This window comes from Triturus cristatus, chromosome 12, assembly GCF_964204655.1.
Source record: "Triturus cristatus chromosome 12, aTriCri1.1, whole genome shotgun sequence".
NCBI classification, from domain to species: Eukaryota; Metazoa; Chordata; class Amphibia; order Caudata; family Salamandridae; genus Triturus; species Triturus cristatus.
In genome coordinates, this window is record NC_140595.1 from 698,743,087 (window position 1) to 698,763,522 (window position 20,436).

The window sequence follows — 20,436 nt, forward strand, 5'->3', positions numbered from 1 at the left end:
TATATTGGTTTGAGCTCCGGTAAATACAGACGGCTGAATAACCAGACCTAGAAATGTATAGAGACTTTATATATTTCAAATCTCAGTGTTGAATGCACTGGTCCATCATCTCATTCTTCATGTACAGAGGCTACCGCATTGATGCAACTACTGGCCTTCGGATACCCTACGTTCTGCAAAACAATTATGTGCAGTACAACAGAAAGAAGGGTCGAACACATAAATACACCCAACCAGAGAGCCTCATCTTCTACACAAGATCTAGTGGTCAGGGGTGATGTACTTCCTGGAAAACGCTGCCCACACAGAGCACCGCTGTCCTCCCAGAGATCCCATCCAGTGCCCACAGCAGCGGGAAACAGACCACAGATTCATTCGTCTGAGAGACTGGAATCCTTTACTTCTGCCACGACTTCAGCCTAGAGGTACAAACTACTGAACACGGAGTAGCCCACCCACAAAAGCCTACTATTCAGCCTTTCCTAATGGGTCATCTCCCAGGAAATCTGTGGATTAGCACATCTGAGGGGTCCAATCACCAGAGTCTAGCATGACACTCTGACCAAAGCCCCTATTGTGCAATCAGAAAATCAGCCACACCCTAGAGTAACAGGATGCCAAGAAGACCGCAAAGCCCGAGGGATCAATGAAAAAATAATCTCTTTATTGGTAGCATACGCAGGCCTCCTCTCCGTTCACAGAACACCGAGGCCGCCACCTTGCAATATACTGACCTTGGTCTCATTAAGTCGCCAACATATAGCTCAACATGTCGCAATCCAGGCCAGCCATGAATCAAATGAACCATGCAACCCCGGACTGCATGGGGAGAAACAGGGGGTATGCCTTCCACCTGTGAAAAACATCACCCATCAACTCAGGCATCTGCAGAGGGCTTCGCCTGCTCATGGGATCGGCTGTGTAAACCCTCCTCCCCCAACAGTCTTTGAAAGACATGCGATGTAGTAAATGCCAGTTAATCCTCCATTTTTGAAGCAGAAAAATGTCCTTAGATCAGGTTGAGATGCTTGTTCTCGGGGACCCCATAGCGGGTCTTGTTTGCCTCAAAGAGCTGTACGAGCTTCTCCAGATAGACCTTATGCAGCTGATCCAGCGACTCCCGGGATGGGTTTGGGGTCTTCTCCACCACGATGGGTTCCCCAACTAGAAAGAAACAAAGAAAAGAGTTCCTGTGAGCACAGGGGATTTATGTCTGATTATCACCTCCTCCACCCCCTCCTAACTGGGTGAGCCCACAGAAGTCCTTTAGGGGGAGTAACTGCTATTCTTGGTGCAGTCTTTGGTACACTCCACAGTTCTGGCACTGACTTTGCAGCTCCTGGTATTAGGGGGGGGGGGGGGGGGGGTCATAAAGGTAACAGAAGTAGTAAACAAGGCTCCCATTCCTTGCGCTTCAAGCCCCTCCGCAGCAACAGAAGGCTACGGAAAGGCGAAATGTAGAACAAGGGATGGACCCTGTGATGTCAGAGGACAAGGGTGCATGAGGTCACTTCCACTGCCTCGAGCATTGTGGTAATTGGACATGCAAGGGCGCAGGTACTGGAGTCCAATTAAGCTATTCACAAGCGCGTGCCCGTCAGCTCACTTGGACGCTGTGGACTCCATGGTCTGATCTCTTCTTTGGGGAAGGAGTAATGTAGAACTTTGTTCTCTGGCGATGGTCTAACGGGGATGAGTCAGCCCCCTCCCCTCCTTTGGGTGCCTGGTCATCTCCGGTGCTTGTTTCAAAACCTTTTATTAGGCACTGGCAGGGTTAGATTCAGATAAAAAACCCACCAAAAAAAAAAGTGGCCCACCTCTGCATATTGCCTTTCCGCAAAACACTGCTTCGGCGAAACTTTAGTAAGGGGGGGGGGGGGGGGGGGGGGGGAAGAGGGCTGTTAAACAAAATACAAAAAAAAAAATAAAAAAAAAAAAATGCACCGATTAGTTTGCACTGGTGAAGCACCTGAAAACAAGTGAGGCCACTTTTGCTCAGGCCCCCCGCCCCCGCTCAATATGCATGCAGTAATGGCCCAGCCCTGCGAGAAAAAGGGAGGGACACCTCTGCTGTTTATAAAAAGGAGGTAATGGACGCCCATCTGCCTCCAGAAAGGCCACTCCGGTACCCTCTGGTGGCATCAAACAACGCAGAAACCACCAAATCGGCCACCCTGGCTGCTCCAAAAAAGTCAGCCCACCGCTGGAATTCGGCTACCGGCCCCTCGGGCATTGCCCGAGAGCCCTCATTACCAATCCGACGCTGGGCACAGGGAACGGTAAAATGGCTCCAGATTTGAGCAAGGAATGTGTTCCGCCAAAGATTGTATTCATGAGCTGAAAGTGCTAGATTGGCTCCCATGTTAAAGTAGGCCCCCCCCACCATCCAACTCTTGAACCAGCTCCACCTTTCCCCATACGAAACTTGTATGTGTAAAATACCTTAATTACCCCACGAGTTTACTCCGCGCTAATGACATAACGGATGTCTACTATTACACAACTCAGTGGTACTTAGCCTTTCATCCTTCAGAGGTTGATAAAATGAGTAGAGCCATATGGACTCGAGCCTAGGAGTGTTGCATATTACCACCGGCCGGCCGGATTTTGAAAAACTGGGAATTTCTCCAAAATTTGAAAAAGTGCTATCATTTTCCATCAACAAAGGGGGACAGGAGAATAGCGCTGCACCTAGAAACACAGGCGGCACAAAGAAATTAAATAAAATGTCATTTAAAAAAAACATTATCTGTTAATTAACCTGCTTTCTGAAGACAGCTGCTAGCCAGACCTGCTTTGGAACACAAATTGTGCCTCCCTGTGTTTTTTTAATCGACCCTCTCATAAAACTGGCACACAAACTACATTTGCTGAAGTCAGCCAAGACAACTGACGAAAATCCGGGGCCCTGGTCACCTAAAGAAACATTTACAGAAGTTGTGCCAGAGCTGAGGTGCTTGTGTCAGTGAGGTGCCTCGGCAGAGCTGTATGTGTGTGAAGGTCCCAGTACTGCAAGAACAGACTACGGAGGCTAGGAGTAGGGCGCTTTGCAGAGCAAACCAGCAGAGGGCGCTGCACATTAGGACTGAAGTGCATTTGAAGAGCTGTGAGCTCGAGTTTCAGTACAGGAATAGGAGGGGGGGGGGGGGAGCTGCAGGTCAGGACTGAGGTACATGCAAAGAGCTGTGTGTGAGTTCGACTATTTGTAAAGAGTGCTATCACTCAGAATTGAGGCGAAGCAGCAAGGTCATCATATGCGAGTCCCAGTACGGGGCTAGTAAGGGAGGGGTACAGCTCCTCGGTGTGGACTCCACAAGGCCAGGCTGCAATCCTCTCCGTGACCTTCTGCTCTGTTATTTCGCTGCCCGCCTCCCTCTGCAGACCAGAAAACTGCAACATGTTTGGAAACCAGACAAAAAGCAAACAACCTCTGTCCTCGCACCCCCCCCCCCCCCCACACTTCCCACCAACCTGATTGAGCAAAGTCCTGCAGCTTTGCACAACACAGCCCGGTGCACGTCCAGAGTCCAGCCATGCCAGGAGACATGCGGCGTTTCATCACCCCGCCACCCCTGCAGGCAGTGGCGACAGCGGCGCCCTTTCAGAGGGCATCAGACGGTGGCAGCAGCGCATGGGGCAACTGAGGGCTCTGGTCACACCCCATGGGATAATCTAGGGCACTGGGCAGATCATTCTGGGGGCGAGCCAGTAAAGGAGAGGGGGGTCAATGGCGCACTGAAGAAACTTACGCATGCGTTTCCACAGGAGATGGGGCGCATACCATTAGAGCAGTGCCGCAGGGCGCACTCGGAGGCAATACAAGTTGATGGCCGTAGGATGGTGGTCACCTCATCTTTTTGGGGCAATAGAGGATGGTGATCAGATCCTAGTTTGAGGACAATAAATGGAGGATATATAACGGAGGGCAGTAGAGGGTGGTGGGCGAACTACCACTCAGTGGCAAACTCTTCAGGTAGTGAAACAGTTTTTGGAGCACTGTTGTGGGGCAATAGTGGTCGATTGTCATAGCAGCTTTGAGGGAGGGAAAAAACAAAAAAAACCAAAAGAAGATTCATAGTTTCCAGAATAGGAATGCACACACTTCTGGGGCATGAAGGTCGGAATGGCCAAAAGGGCAGTCTGTCAGTGTCAGAAGGGCTGGGTTCACAAGTCAATTTCTGGAATGATTTTTTGGCTGTTTGTGGCCCGGTTTTATTGGCCAGTTGGCCTCTTTTTACTGTTAATTTCCCTGCTGTTACCATAAATATTGGCCAGGGCAAGCACACGTTCATGCAGTCTCCCATACTTGGCAAAAGATATATGCAGCATGACTTTTACAAGTAAAAAATGCCCCAACATGCAAAATGGGCCATTTTTTTTTTAAGCTATCGAATTCTCGAATGGTGGACTTTTAATCACTGGCCTGGTCTATATTGTGTCCGAGTCCAACCCAGAGTCTCAAGCAATCAATACAGGAGTCCCTTGAATTATAGGTTAACAATGGGACTGCACAAGCTGCCCCTGGAGCACCAATCAACTGAGGACTCCATAGGATTGTGGCTACTGAATGGGATCGCACAAGCTTCCTCTGGAGGGCCAACCAGCACAGACCTCCGTAGAATGATGGGTTTAGTATGAACCAGCACAGACCTCCGTAGAATGATGGGTTCAGAACGGAGCTGCGCGCGCTTCCCCTGTAGTACCAAGCAGCAGAATTTGCCTTTTCTTACAGCATAATTTAACCAACCCTGCTGCATAACAGGACCTTCTGCTAATTCCAGTCACTCTGCTAATGTCTTGCTATACAAGTAAGGGGCCAGTTTATACCAGGGTAGGTAAACGTAGGCGTACATGCACTGGTCCATGGCAGATTTATAAAATTGCCATATGGGACAAATGTACATATAATAAATCAGCAGCATAATCGAAGGTTTTTTAAAAACCTGCATGGAAACATCCCTTCTAGACAAGTGTAAGACCCTGTTCTGTAGAGTGGAGGGTCGTACACAAGTCAGATCAGGGCTATGCCAGCCCCCCCACCCCCCCACATCACTGGTGAATGATGTAGTTTTTCACTGGTGTCGGGGGGGAGGGAGGGGGGGTTCCATCCTACATGGACTTTCAAAGCTGTGCCACATACAACTCTTTCCACACTAGACTCTCAGGGTAGTGAGGGTGAACACTCATAGGCTTCTCGGGGAGTTAGTGTTGGGGTGCACAATCTCAGAACTCAACCAACAGAAAAAAACCACAATATCCAGCCCAGTGTTTATTTTGAAGAAAGTAAGTACTATTATTCAAACAGAAATAGTAATAACTACACCATGTAATTTCAGAATAAGGGTTAATATCCCTGGTCAAAAATCCCCTATGGGCGCTATAATCAGGAAAAATAAAATTGGCAGATCTTGCCTAGAAATGTCTTCAGCGTGCACAGCCGAAGCTGCAGATCCGATCAGCATCCTTACGCTCAACCAAATGACGGTGGTCAGAAAGGACTAATCAGCTCCCCTTGCTAACTGAAGTCATGGAGATTTCCAAGGGAAGCTCAGTCTCCAGCTTCATTTCAATGCTCATCATCCAGCCACAGAAATGCTAGCAATGCCCGTCTGCTATTTAGTGAGATTCTCATCCGCCATCTTGTGCCATGCTAAACCAGGGGCATCCAAAACGGATGTCACTGGCTTCAGTACTCAGACACGCATAGTCCTACTACCCTGTATGTATTACACACAAGGCATATACATATGCTGCGAGTGCAAGGATCTGGGTTTCACATAATGAATAGTGGACTTTTATAAGTAGAAGGGCCGAAGGCCTTACTCACGGACAGATAAACAGGTCTACTCATAGATATAGATCACAAAACCCAGTATACTGCCACCACGGTCTTATTTGCTAAACCAATAAAAAGAAGAGTAATGCTCTGTCCAGTGTGAGGGCACACTTGGTGTACCCCTCCAGTTCAGAGGACAGGTCCTTGACTTTGCATGGCCAGTGACCAACCTAAGCCTCTGTGCAGACACTAGATTAGCAGGACATCAGGGCTAAATTAAAAGCCAGGATATTAGATCCAACACCTTCTGTGCACTCAAGAAAGGCGTACATGCTAGATCACCATGCAGAGGACATTTATTTTCCAACAACATGCATTGGAGATCCCCACGACATGTTTGCATTCTCAAACAAAGCTTTGAAGCGATCCCATTTACTTGTGGGAAGAATGAGACATGAAGCAGGAAGCAGGGACCATGTCTGCAGTAGTCCGTAGATCAACTGAAGGCCCTTAAATACTGGAGTAGGGAATAGTCTCAAACCAGATACTTAAACCAAAGGTGCAACACAGCCCAATATGGTAGCAGAAAGACCACCTCGCAGATCTATTAATGCTGCAAGCTGGCTTAGGAGGATGCCCCTGTTCTTACCAACAGTATGGATGGGATTCCGGAAGGGCAGGAGACCAAAGCTGTACTGGAAGACACCACGGGCATGGAAGAGCGGCAGTGCCACACCCATCTTCTTCTGCAGCCCCTCCTGTATTGTCCTGATCAGCGAGCCACGAGGGTTCTCGACCTGGTTGAAGAGCTCATTCTCCCCGAAGGAGAACACTGGAACGAGGTGTGCCCTGCAGTAGAAAGGGATTGCATCAATTGCTGCTTTGATGGGAGCAGTGTTGAGGGTTACTGGGACAGTGCTTAATTTGAACAGGTGGTTGCAGGTGTGGCCAACCAGCACTAATTTTTCAACAGACTAACCCAGAGCAAGAAAGAAACACAAAAGGAAGAGGGGGGACAAAAGAGGGGGAAAAAAAATAAATAAATAAAATAAAAAAAAACACCAAGGGAGAAATCAGGAATCTTTTAGAGTGGGATAAAAGGAGCAGGGTCTGTCTGGTGGAGGATTAAAAGAGGCATGGAGGTAAAATTACTACTATACTGCCTCGGTATTCAGCATCCCGTATTCTGTTACCAAATAAGCACTGCTAAGCGAGGGGGCAAATAGAAGTTGAACAGTGGTTGGCCAAATATTAGAGACAAGTGCTGAAGGGATGACGGGGAATGAGGGCCGTGGTTGCTTTTATGGGGAAGCTGAGAGATACCAATCAGTCAGCATGTGTATAGTGTGGCACTGTCACCCCCAAGGGTATCTGGGCTCGGAGTCTCAGTCGAAGAGCCAGGTCTTGAGTTTTTGTGAAGTCTGCTAGAGAGGGTGCTGTACAGAGGTGGAGGGGCAAGGCAGTCCAGGTCTTGGCCATGATGGGAGAGAAGGAGTAGGCCCCCCTGCAGCTGCAAAGGATTGCGGGTGTGTGCACGAGAGCAAGAGAGGCAGAGTGCAGGTGTCTTATGGGTAGGTCGAAGTTCAGTCGATGATTGATCTAGGATGGTCATTGCGTGTGTAGGGCCATGTATGCATGTGTGAGACTCTTGAACTAGCAACTCTACGGAGTGGGTAGCCAGTGGAAGTTTCTGAGATAGCGGGTGGGGGGGGTGGGGGGTGGTGAGGGGTGATGGGAGTGTCTGGGGAGGACCAGGATGAGTCTGGCTTCGGTGTTCTGTACGTTCAAGAGTGTGAGAAGCTGGGTGGCTATTCCGGCATAGAGAGTGTGGTCATTGTCAAGACAGCTGGGCTGTGTGACTGTCTTTCTGGAGTTGATTGGGATATATATGAAGATTCTGCGAACCAGGAGGGTGTGGGAGCAAGAGGAGGTGATGGTGTGCACTTGTTTCATGCTCAGTTGGCTGTCGAGTATGATGTCAAAGTGGCGTGCATGGTCTGTCGATGTGGCTGTTGGTCCAAGTTCCACTGCCCACCTACTGTGGTCCCATGAGGAGGTGTTCTTCCTGAAGGTTAGTACTTCTGTTTGTGTCAGAGGAGTTTGAGGCAGTTGTCCCTCATCCATTTTGCTAGGTTGGTCATGATGTTGCAGAAGTTGGTTTTGGTAGTTGAGGGGTTTTCGGGGCGTGAGAGGATACGTTTTCTGTCTGTGTAAGATTATGTGGAGCATGTGGGATCTGAGGACATCAGTGAGGGGGTGGAGCTCATGTAAATGTTGAACAGAGAGGGGCTGATGGATGATCCTTTGGGTGTGCTGCATGTGATGCTCTTGGGTGGTGAGGTGAAGGGGGTAGTCAGATGCTCTGTAAGCGCCCGGAGAGGAAGAAGGTGATCCACTTGAGGGCATTTCAATGTATGCCGATGTTTAGTCAGTTGATGAGGGCAGGCACGGACTGGCCATGCGGGCACCGGGTAATCACCCGGTGCGCTGCACGGTTGGGGGCTGGTTTTGGGCCCGTGGGGGCAGTTTTTGTTACAGGGCCGTTTTTGCAGCATAGCTGCAAAATCGGCCCTGTAACAAAATCGGCCGAAAACCGGCCCTGGCAAAGAGCTCGAAGGCACCCCCAAGCCCCGGGGGCCGGCCGAGCACTTTGCCAGGGCCGGTTTTGGTTCCCAGTCCGGCCCTGGATGAAGGTGTAGTGGGATATGATATCGAACTCAGTAGACAGGTCAAAGAGGATCAGGGCCACTGTTTCTCCACAGTCGAAGAGGGATCTGATGTCATCGGCGCTAATCACCGTGGTCTCGGTGCTGTAGTTGGCATGGAATTCTGACTGATGCATCGAGTAGGTGGTAGAGTTCCAGATACTCTGTGAACTGTTTGATGGCTTTCTCAAGTACTTTGGATCGGGGGGGGGGGCAGGGAGATTGGCAGTCATTTATTGTCGCAGGGGAGGCGGAGGGCTTCTTGAGGAGAAGGCAGACCTCTGCATTTCCATCCATCTGGGAAATTTGCTGTGAAGATGGAGGTGTTGAGGATGTTGGCGAGTTCCCTGCTGATAGAGCTGGCTACGAGGTTGAAAAGATTGTGTGGGCAGAGGAGGGAGAGGGGGGGGGGGGGGGGGGGGGGTCAGTAAGTGCCCCGGAGTGGATGGACGGCATAATGGTAGTCGGTATGAGGAATGGGGACCAAGTGGTTATTGTTTGGCTGGTGTTCGTCAGTTGATTGCAGATGACAAGGGTAGTGGGGGAAAATGTACAAGGGAATCAGAGGCCAGGGAGGTGGGGGTGCGAGGGGGAAGGGGAAAAGGCACGCGGGGAGTAGAGGCCAGGGAGGGGGGGGGGGGGGGGAGGTATGAGGGGAGGGGGCAAAGGCACAAGGGGAGCAGAGGCTGGGGGAAGGTACGAGGGGAGCAGAGGCCGGGGGGGGAAGGTATGAGGGGAGGCGGGAGGTACGAGGGGAGGCGGGAGGTACGAGGGGGGGAGGTACGAGGGGAGGCGGGAGGTACGAGGGGGGGAGGTACGAGGGGAGGCGGGAGGTACGAGGGGGGGAGGTATGAGGGGAGGCGGGAGGTACGAGGGGAGGCGGGAGGTACGAGGGGAGGCGGGAGGTACGAGGGGGGGAGGTACGAGGGGAGGCGGGAGGTACGAGGGGGGGAGGTATGAGGGGAGACGGGAGGTACGAGGGGGGGAGGTACGAGGGGAGGGGGGAGCGAGTGGAGCAGAGGCTGGGGGAAAGGTACAAAAGAAGCAGAGGCCGGGGAGGGGGGGGAAAGGTACGAGGGGGAGCAGAGGCCAGGGAGGGGGAGCAGAGGCCAGGGAGGGGGAGCAGAGGCCAGGGAGGGGGAGCAGAGGCCAGGGAGGGGGAGCAGAGGCCAGGGTGGGGGAGCAGAGGCCAGGGTGGGGGAGCAGAGGCCAGGGTGGGGGAGCAGAGGCCAGGGTGGGGGAGCAGAGGCCAGGGTGGGGGAGCAGAGGCCAGGGTGGGGGAGCAGAGGCCAGGGTGGGGGAGCAGAGGCCAGGGTGGGGGAGCAGAGGCCAGGGAGGGGGAGCAGAGGCCAGGGAGGGGGAGCAGAGGCCAGGGAGGGGGAGCAGAGGCCAGGGAGGGGGAGCAGAGGCCAGGGAGGGGGAGCAGAGGCCAGGGAGGGGGAGCAGAGGCCAGGGAGGGGGAGCAGAGGCCAGGGAGGGGGAGCAGAGGCCAGGGAGGGGGAGCAGAGGCCAGGGAGGGGGAGCAGAGGCCAGGGAGGGGGAGCAGAGGCCCGGGTGGGGAGCAGAGGCCCGGGTGGGGAGCACTTTTGCATATCATGATCTGTTGGAAACAGCAGGGGAATCTCACCCGTGAACCATTGCCATCTTGATGAAGCCCTTCCGGCTGAGGATCTGTAGGGTCAGTGCCCCCGGGCGAGCATCAAGAGACTCAGGGGGTCCACCCACTGCAATCACGGCCACCTGTCCTCCATTTTTCTGACTCAGAAGATAAGCAGCACTTGCTTTATCTGAAGACACCAATCCTGGAAGAAAATTTGAGGAGTCAATATTCACCATTATGTATCCTTAAACAACAAGCTAAGCCTGTCAGTGGTGGTTTAGCAAAGGTGCAACTGGCTCTAATGCAAATTAGGCAAAAGCCACCTCATCCCCACTCCAACCCCTAGTTTGGGGAGAAAAAAAAAAAGAAACTTCTAATTGGAGTGCAGTGGACCCCTCACATTCTTGGTCCTGGTGCCACTGCACATTTCACACCAATGATAACTAAGTCCCAGCCTTCAAGACACTCCCTTGTGATGAATTGTCGAAAGGGAAAAAACAAACACACTGAATGCACCAGAGAGAGACAGGGTTGGAAGCAAAGTTCGATTTTTAAAGAGTGGGTTTTTATAATTTTTTTTAGGAGTTACAAGACTAGAACCTGGCCTCCCTTATCCTTCACTTATTGCAAGTTCTCCTTTTTGTCTGTCAAAAGATGGAGTCTCCGGCAAAGCTTGGCGAGCGAGCACAGACATATCAAACCTTGGAGATATAGAGATCAGGCTCTCGTATTATACTGATAACGACGTGTGAAGCTGGTGGTGAGTGGTGGACACCTAATGTAAGTGAGGGGCATGTGCACTCTCTGCATGGAGCAAACGATTCAAAGATAAACACAATAAGGCTTTCTGTAGAGCCCGCCCCATGACCTAACCACATCACAGTTCCCCCAGGGACAGAGGTCTTTCCTCAGAGGAGCTCACCAGGACTCCTTGGGATGGGCCAAAAATTCCAATAGAGACAGTAAGGACAGTCACCACACCATCAGAATTATGATATATGTGGTAACACTGGAGCTCTGTTAACTTTTATGGAAGATTTCAGGTACCTAAATGAGGTATTAACAAGGACTCAGTAATATTAGTCAAGAAATAGAGATTCGCCATTAATCACTCATTTCTTAGTGGAACCTCAGAGACCAAGTAATAATGGGCCACATTTGTGCTGCCCCTGAAAAGACTGATACACCGGTTATAAGTGGGGAAATACCTGCCTATTTCCCAGGCCACTCATAAGGGGGCCCACAAATTCCTGTGCGGCCAGCGCTTCTGCTGGCCTCATCCCTCCAGTGGTCCCAATTGATGTAGATCTCTTCGACATGAGCCCACTGTAGGTCTGTTACCAGTCCGCTCATGTGATCACGGTGTAGTTTCCCCATGATGCAGCATTTTTTCTGGCCTGACCACTCATGGTCCCCAAGGGGCCCATCTTGCCTCCAAGTGGATTAAAATTCAAACCCCTGTGGGACAGGATGTAACTCTCCGCTGAGCACACTATAGGTGCACAGGACGTCCGACTCAAGGACAGGCTACATCCTGATGAAGCAGGTCTTACCTGTACACAATACAAGTTATGGGGCAGAAGTGCCCTGGATTGAATATACTATTGTTTTTTTTGGAGCTGCACTTCCTGCTGACCAGTGCACATTATAAGTCCCCATTGGACCAGCCTTCTTTAGTCCTGCGCAAACCTGAAGTCTCCATTGGCATGTTTTCTGAACTCAGCACATTATAGGGGACAACTCTGAACTCTATTAGCCCTTACGGGGCAAGCCTGCTTTAGAAACTATATAAAGACATGTTGTTTCATGACCTGGATACATTGCATGCATCTATGGGGTAGATTTTTAATTTGACCTCTGTATGACCTATGTGCCAGAGCTTCTTTGGACCTAGAAACATTTTAGGTTCCCATGTGCCAGTTTATTTTTTTTATTGACCACTATACGTCTGTATGCAGTTGGTCCTTTGATTGGAGCAGCCTCTAGCTCCCCAGGCTGCAGAAGTTTCCACTGCCCAAAGAGCAAAATAGCTCCCGGAGATGCATCCATTTCCTATGACGGGCAGCACTGTAGCTTCCTATGGTGCAGACGTTGCCTCTGACTCGAGAGCAAAAGAGCTCCCTATTGTGTTGGTGTTTATTTTTACCCAGGAGCACTATACATTTCCAGGGGTCTGGTGCCTGCTCTAATCTGAGCACACAATGGGTCCATGTGTGGTAGGCCCTAATTCGGAGGAGGTAAGGGTTTAGATAAATGATGTGTTTGTAGCCGTAGCCAGCTGGGCCGCCTTCCACCTACGCGCTTACCTCCACCCATGATGTAGTCCCTGAAGAAGGGCACCTTGAACCAGAAGGGTAGCATCAGCAGGTGCGACGTCAGGCCGGGAAAGAGCTGCGAGAAGCCAGTGGCCTCGGTGCAGAAGTTGCCAAAGGCGCCAGCGACCAGTATGCCGTGGGGATGGAATCCAAAAACGTAGTTGTGCTGCGGGTCTAAGTCAGCAGTTTTTACCAACTGGAAACAGAAAGAAGATAACAGCCGAGTGAGGAGGAGAATAGCAGACACGGAAGACTTCGCTCTGTTCCTAGGCAAGGAAGAAAAGACTGAATCCTTAGCCATCCCACCCCTAGCTCCCCTGTTGTCACACTAGCTCTGTGTGGATCCTAGCTTGGAGAAAGAAACAGTTCTACAGTTGCATTATGAACAAAATACAAACAATTGTCTTGTGGGAAAACTGTTGCAAGTTTTATTTGCATTGTTTGTTATGCATGTGTATACAAACACAGGTAGGGTTATCTTACGGGTGAGATGAGGGTGGAAATGGTATCCCAGATTTCCGACCACTGTGCAACACGCCAATGGGGTTGATCAGGAGGAATCAGTTGTTTGGGGGCGTGAAGGGGGAAGGGTACCTCGGCTGAAGGGGGACAGTGTAATGTGGGTTCCTGCGAAGGCAGTCAGTCCTGGGGTGGAAGTGAAGCAGCAGCGGAGGCAGGTGAACAGTCCTGTTGTGGAGTGGGGAGGCAGGAAGAAGCAGTTGGTGTCTTGTCCAGGGTTCACAGCACAAATCTGTGGCAGTGTAGCTGCGAGTCTGGAGGATCAGGGTTCCTGGTGCTGGGTGGAATCAATGACCTTATTCCGCAGCCTTTTCCCCCGCAGGGAATCACAACGCGGTCGTTACAACGACCGCGTTGTGATTCAACATACCATTACTCCGCTCCGCAATTCGGAACAATGACGTGCGGAGGGGGGGGGGGGGGTGCTGGATGTTGGAATAGTACAATTTACTATTCCAACTCCAGTCTGTGCGGACAATATGGAAGGTGTTGGATTTTAAATCTAACACCTCCCCGCCCCCTTCCACAAGTCGTTGTTCCGACTTGCGGAGTAAAGGTATGCGGAATCACAATGCGGTCGTTGTTAACGACCGCGTTGTGATTCCCTGCGTTGAAAAAGTGGCGGGGTAAACGCGGTTTACCGCTGGGTGCAGACAGGCTTGCCTTTGGCGTTCCCGCTGCACAGCCGTGCCGCAGCCTCCATTCAAGAGATCCTGAAAGGGATGTTGGGGAGGTGAGAAACATGGGAGTGGAAACACCATGCAGGGGAGAATGGCAGCAGGAAAACTGGGGAGGGCACAGGCCATGGGGCACTGGAAACCTGGGGCAAAGTCGCAAGAGGGAAGTGCTAGCTGGAGGCTATCTTCAGAGAAGGAGCAGCCTGGCCGTCTGCGCGGCAAACACCAAGCCGCAAGGGGAAACTGGCAGGACCTGCTCACTAGAGCCGCACTGTGTCCTCCATTATATAGGTACTGGGAAAGCCGGAACACAGTGTGGGGATAACAGCAGCGGGAAAACTGGCAAGGGTGCGGGGCACCCTGGGTCACAGTAGTATCAGGCCGGAGGAAGTGCTGCCTAGAAGCTTTCTGCAGCTGAGAAGCAGCAGAAAAACCAAGCAACAAGGGGGGAGCAGACACTTTAGCCTTTGCTGCGTTTCGGGGCAGAGAAGAGCAGAAACCGAAGCCTTTGTTCTGTTCCAGGTAAGAGCAGACACTGAAGCAATTGGTGGGATCCAGAGATGCAGAGAAGAGACATTAAATCCTTTGCTAGGTCCATGGAAAAACCACCATGAGCTCTTCATGCAGAATCTTCGCTGTTCGTGCATTTGACAAAGCAGTTAATCAGCAGTCCCATATCATAGTGCAGGGGCACAAGAAACTCATTGGACCAGAGGGAAATGGACGGTGATGCAAGAAATTAGGGAAGGGGGGAGAAAAATAAATAATTTTTTTTTTTTTTTTTAAAAACACCACACCAAGAAACACATGAGACTGGGAGAAGCAGAGGCGAGGGAAGGACCCAAGAGACCAAGGGGAAGACAAAGTCAAGAGGCACAAGAGAGCAATAGACGGGGAGAAGCAGGGGCAAAGATGGCCTGAGATACCTGAAGTAGTAAAAAAAATGCAGGAGCATAACAGGCAGTACAAAAGGGGGTGGTGATGGACGGAGCATCAGAACCAATGAAACACTCACACCCTCTCAACAGATCTGGGTTTGATCCATCACCGTTTTTTAGCCCACTGCCACCCCAGTTCAGACATGGCCATATGCAAATCAGTCTGATCCTGTGCCTCATGGAGCAGTCCAGCCCGAACTGCCAAGCCATGCCTTGCCTGGACCGGAAACAAGCTTCCTAGGACCGGTTTCTGGCATTTCAGCAGTCTTCAGCCAGGCTTGCTTGAATCCAGTGGCAAAGTGAGCACTTTTGTACCGCTTTGTTCGCCATAAGTTGGCAGGGTATGCTCAGACATGAGTCCCTTGCTCACTTTGCCACTGGATTCAAGCAAGCCTGGCTGAAGACGGCTGAAATGCCAGAAACCGGTCCTAGGAAGCTTGTTTCCGGTCCAGGAAAGACATGGCTTGGCAGTTTGGGCTGGACTGTTCCCATGAGGCACGGGGTCAGACTGATTTGCATATGGCCATGTCTGAACTGGGGTGGCGGAGTGGGCTAAAGAATGGTGATGGATTAAACCCAGATCAGTTGACTGGGGGTGAGTTCTTGCAATGTTCAACACTCCGTCCATCATTCTCTTTTGTTTTTGCTTTGGAGCATAACAGGGGCAGCAAGGGAAACTGGTAAAGTCAAAGGCAGATAAGGGTACATCTGGCCTTGACAAAAAGAAGGGAAAATATAGTATCAGGAGATCTAGAGGGGTGAAGTGTTCGTGTCGAGCTGGAGGAGGGGGGCATCAAATCAGTTTATCTGTAAGAAAGATGAAATGGGACCATCATAGGTTCCAGAGGGAAAGGGGTGAAAGCACCTTACATTGAGTTCAGACCATGTAGACTATCAACATATTAGATCTGTGGTACAGAGGATAACATTTTTGACAAGACAGCAGCGCCATGTTCGATATCAGAGGTTCACAATTATTTAGCACTATGAGAGGACATTAACATTGTTTCACTGGCTGGGGAAGTGGTTGTAATTCTGCTGTAACAGACATTGGCAGCATTTGTAACCAATGAGACCTAGTTCAGTTTGGGTGCGTATAAGCATTCTAACTGTAGGTGCAGAGCAAGCCTTTGAAGGATGTTGATGTTAGGCAAGCATCCCTAAAGTAATAGGAACTGGATAGAAGTAAAACATTGTTTCAAGGCGCTTGTCGCTGCTTGGTGATGGTCTTGTGCAAGTAGTTGCCCAGATAGGTCAGTGCACCAGAGATGAATTAACCCTCTGGTCGAGTGACCCAAAGCAGTCAGGCTGAACTTAGAAGTATGGGGTAAAATATTTATGTAGCACTCCAAACAGTAATAAAGTGAGAACACCACAAGAAAAATCCCACACCAATCAGGAAAAATAGAGTAAATTATAACTAAAATGACAAGACTCCAATCAGTAGAATGGGATAGATGCAATCTTTAAGATTTAAATAAAAAGGAGTGCCTAAAAGCACAAAGAAACAACTGTGGTTATCTGGTCACAATGGACTACGAGCCAGGTATGATTACCAAGTTAGGCCCACTGAACAAAGTATGTTAAAATGTGACTGTGCAGTGTTGCAAGATTCCACGTCTAGGCTCTGTCGCATAGTCGTGGTTGCAATGGAGGATTCGACTGGGCTTGTGGTGCGAGGTCATTGTAGGATGTAGTCGATTGAGGCTTGTGATGCAAAGTCATGTGTCAGATGCGTCATGCAGCTGCAGTTCCAAGGAGCTGTGATGTGAGATCCTGCGACAGATTGTACACGCAGCTGCAGTTTCCGATTAAGAGCTGCAAGGAGATGTGTGGTGCTGCACCAGTTCTGCCCAAAACACCACAGCTAGGCTAGAGGTGCCTCTTCAGACCCACTTTCAAGGGTCCAGGATTGTGGTGGCATCACTTAGGGGGCAAGACTCACAGCAGGCAAAGTCCAGATGCTGGATTCAATGTGGTTGGTGCCTTTTCTGTCCCAGAGGCTCTCATCAGGAGGCCAGCCAACTAGCCCTTGGAGTCACTCTGGTCCTGGGTCCAAGATTCTGGCCCAGTCCTTTTCACTCAAGCAGCAGAGTAGCAGTCCTTCTTGCAGCACAGCAGGCCTACTGAGTCTTCCACAGGTCGAGGAGTACTGAAGAGTTGGGTCTGAGGGTCCAGTATTTATTCTTGGTGCCAGCTTTAAGGAGAAGGTTCTGGAGGTTTCCTCCCTCAGAGGTGTTCGGAATTTCCTGCCTCCCTGTCCTGGACCGATCTTGTCTGGGAGCACAAAAGACTAGTGTGAAACCCTTTGCGAGTGCAAGGAGGTAGAGCCTTTGTGATTTGCAAGTATGGTATGTGGTATCTCACAGAGAAGGGTATTTAATACTACCCAACGTACTACTACCAATAATCTATCTCACATACGGTACGAGGTTGGTATAAGGAAACACGGAGAGAAGTGAGGGGAAAAAAAATGGACTAGGAAGCACTGCTGTGTTAAGACGAGAACCCTCACTCACCCTAGGGTGACATGCTTCATCATAGGATCCCCTCTTCACACTGGGACCGCAAGTTACCCAGTGTGGGCTACAAGTCCCCTGCAGGAGAGAAGAGTTTTGTTTTTTGTCATCCCAACTATAAGTTCTAAAGGGAAGGGAGAGGCAGAATACAAACAGAAAAAAATGATGTGCGAGTTAAAACTCTTGCTGAGTGAGGACAGCTTTTATTCTGGTACCGCCAAGGGATACGATTAAAACCAAACACTGAAATAAAGAGAAGGATACTCTCCTATTTTATATTCTGGTCGACATGTTTCTGCCTAGATTGACCTATATGTTAATGGCATTCATCAGAACCAAGACTGAGTCACTCTGCTTTAAAAGAAGAGTGAAAACCATATTTTCACTAGTATGGCAGTAATCCCGTGGTACCGACAGCTAATAAGGTCCACAAGGTGCATTTGTAACCTATACAACTAGCCCCACCTTCATTAGTTCCTTCATGGCGGGTCAGAGCTGATCCGTCTCGACCGCCGCATCTATGAAGGGCTGGCGGTGTGGTAGGTGACCGCTCCTCCCACGTAAGAGATGGCCCATCCTGCTAACATCTCTTCCCGGTGTCTCACTGTCTGGGAGTATTAACACACAAAGACCACTTGCTAGCTTAACCTAGTCATGTTATACAGGCATAAAATAGTCCGGACAAGAAAATGCCAACTTTCTAAAAGTGCCATTTTCAGAATTGTCACTTAAATCCAACTTTACCATAAGGGGTGTAGGAAAGTAGGATCTGCTTTTATGGTTACCCCCACTGGTTTGCCTGGTGCTAAGCGGTTATGGACTAGCCTGACTGGGATCATGCAAATCAATACCCCAGTCCATCTACTTTCTCCCTTACTATATTATGTTCCGTACTTAAGTACATCCCATATTGGATACTAGGGTACCCTTATCAGTCCCTAGTATATGGTACTAAGGTACCCAGGTCATAGGTACCCCATGAGTTGAAGCATGCATTATGCCACCCATGGGAGACCATTACAACTGTAACTACAGGCCTGTGTGAGCTGGTGCTAGCAGCGATGAAAAATATAGGTTTCCTAGATCTAGGGGCACTGCACTTAAAACATATAAGTCACCCCTATAACAGGCCTGATCAATCCTGAAGGCAGGGTGCTTGGTTCTAAATGTAAGGGTGCCCCTGCATGAGCAGGACACCCCTACAGCCTACGGAGTCCATTCTCCAGGGTTGTAAGTGAAAGAGCCATATACAGGGGCATCCCGTAATTACGCACTGACCAGCTCGAATTTGGCTGAAACAACTCCTATCATGTTCGGTATCAAACATGTTGGAATCATACCCCCACATCATAAACGGTGTGGGAGGTATGATTCCAAGCACTGGAAGAGCCCTCCGTTAGGTTCTCAGTGCCAGTCTTCTAGACCCAGACAGCACAACACGGCTGCTGCCAACCAGAGACACGATTCCGCCCACTTGCTGCCGAGCCAAGCTTGAGCATGGGAAGGCATAACAATAGGTATTGTGTCACAGGGTGGTGTGACCACCTCCCAGACAGGATTTAGTGTATTGGGGCCGGGTGGGTGGGCTTGCCAGCACCACAGAGTCGTGCATGAGGGGCACATTTGGTGTCCCCCTGTATAGTCCAGTCCAAACCAGCTCTGGGAGTCGTTGACTCTCACTCTGGTACAAAACTGGACAAAGGACAGGGGAGTAACCTCCCTCCTGTCCAAACCCTCATCTGGGAGGGTCCCCTGAATCATCATAACCCTTTCCTTAGGATACTTATGGGCTTACTGGAGGATGGGCCTCTAGATACGTCGTTGGACAAGATTCAATTCAGACACCACTTCTACCATCTTGGCACTGTGGACTTAGTTTGGGCTCAACTTCATCCCACTTGGTCTGCTGCATAGTCTGTGTCTGGGTACCATACAGGAACCTTCCAAGGCCTGTGGGCACCCAAGATGCCTGAAGGAATCTCCCTTGAAATCAAGGAGTCACTTCGCTGCATTCGCCGGCACCACAACTAAGCTGACTGGTCTGCTGATCCTGTGCTGCTACGGACTCAGGAAGGTTCTGCAATGCAGAAGAGTCTCCACAGTTCAAGGCCTGTCCTGCCCTCTCACCAAGTTTGAGGTCCGTATGCCTCGTGGGAGCCGCAGGAATTGAACCCCTGTGCACTGCGTCAACTTGCAGTTGCAAAGGCTTGTCGACTTCCTTCCACCAAGATATTTGGGCTTCAAGTAGCCCCAACCACAAGCATCTCCAGTGACCAAAGTCTTTATTCACATCGCATCGTTTGCACCGTGGCCTTCATCTTTTTTGTGAGCTGCTCGAAGTCCTCTTGCGACTCCAGTGCCTCCAGCCGGTGGGTCTTTGAGGGTAGCCTTGGTTTCTTTTGGGCTCCCCAGATTGCTCGGGCCTGCCCCGACTCCCCTGCTTGTGGAGAGTTTCCTGGATCTTGCTGGTCCAGACATTGCACCTTCTTCGACTTTGAAGTTGTTTACAGTTGCCAAGGCTTGTTGGTGCTCCTGCAGGACACTGAACACTCCGCTCTCAACATCAAACGTGAGACAGCTCATACACAGCTCCTGCTCTTCCTCAGCATCGCCTGATCCCACAGCTGCAGAGTCAAGGTCACCGTCAACTCCTGCAACATCCGACATCAGTGGGCATTCGTCTTCCAGATCTCCTGGCCACTCCTGAGTGGCATACTTGGTCCCTTCTGCTTGCAGGTACTTCCCATCCTAAATCCACCTTCGTATTTCACCTGACACTTACTCCTTCTCCAGCAGCGTCAATTTCCTGAAGTACTCCATTGGGTTCGACACGGTTTCCGACACCACTTCACACCTGTGCACCCGGCTTCCCTGGATTGGTAACATGGGTACTAGGGTATCCACGGGTCGGGTGGCTCTCCAACCTTCTGGATTTCAGAGTTTCTTCCGGGTCCACTGGGAAGGGTAATTAATCTTTAAAATTCCAAAACGCTACTGCTCGAACAGCCAGGTCTTGAGTTGCTTCCTGAAGGCGAGATGGATGGGGAGGGAGTTCCATGTCTTGGCTGCCAGGTAGGAGAAGGATCTTCCTCCGGCGGTGGCTCTGCGGATGCGGGGGGGGACGGTGGCGAGAGCGAGGCTGGCGGAGCGGAGCTGGCAGGTGGGCTTGTGGAAGGTCAGGCGGCTGTTGAGGAACTTGGGACCCAGGTCGTGAAGGGCCTTGTGTGCGTGGGTGAGGAGTCGGAACGTGATTCTTTTGTTGACGGGGAGCCAGTGCAGGTCTCTCAGGTGCCCGGAGATGTGGCTGTGTCGGGGGATGTCCAGGATGGGTCGTGCTGAGGCGTTCTGGATCCGTTGGAGTTTCTTCTGGAGTTTGGCGGCGGTGCC

General features: G+C 50.6%; 1 protein-coding gene across 1 annotated transcript in view; it reads right to left on the reverse strand.

Moving 5' to 3' along the window:
- Nucleotides 1-643: 643 nt before the first annotated feature.
- Nucleotides 644-20,436, reverse strand: part of LOC146780130 (2-acylglycerol O-acyltransferase 2-like) — a 32,468-nt gene continuing 12,675 nt past the window's right edge. The window contains exons 3-6 of the mRNA XM_085638131.1: nt 12,388-12,592; nt 10,109-10,283; nt 6,426-6,625; nt 644-1,164 (exon numbers count right to left, since the gene is read on the reverse strand). Of these exons, the coding sequence (XP_085494257.1) occupies nt 1,010-1,164; nt 6,426-6,625; nt 10,109-10,283; nt 12,388-12,592 (735 nt within the window). The 3' untranslated portion in view covers nt 644-1,009. The remainder of the gene's footprint in view (nt 1,165-6,425; nt 6,626-10,108; nt 10,284-12,387; nt 12,593-20,436) is intronic.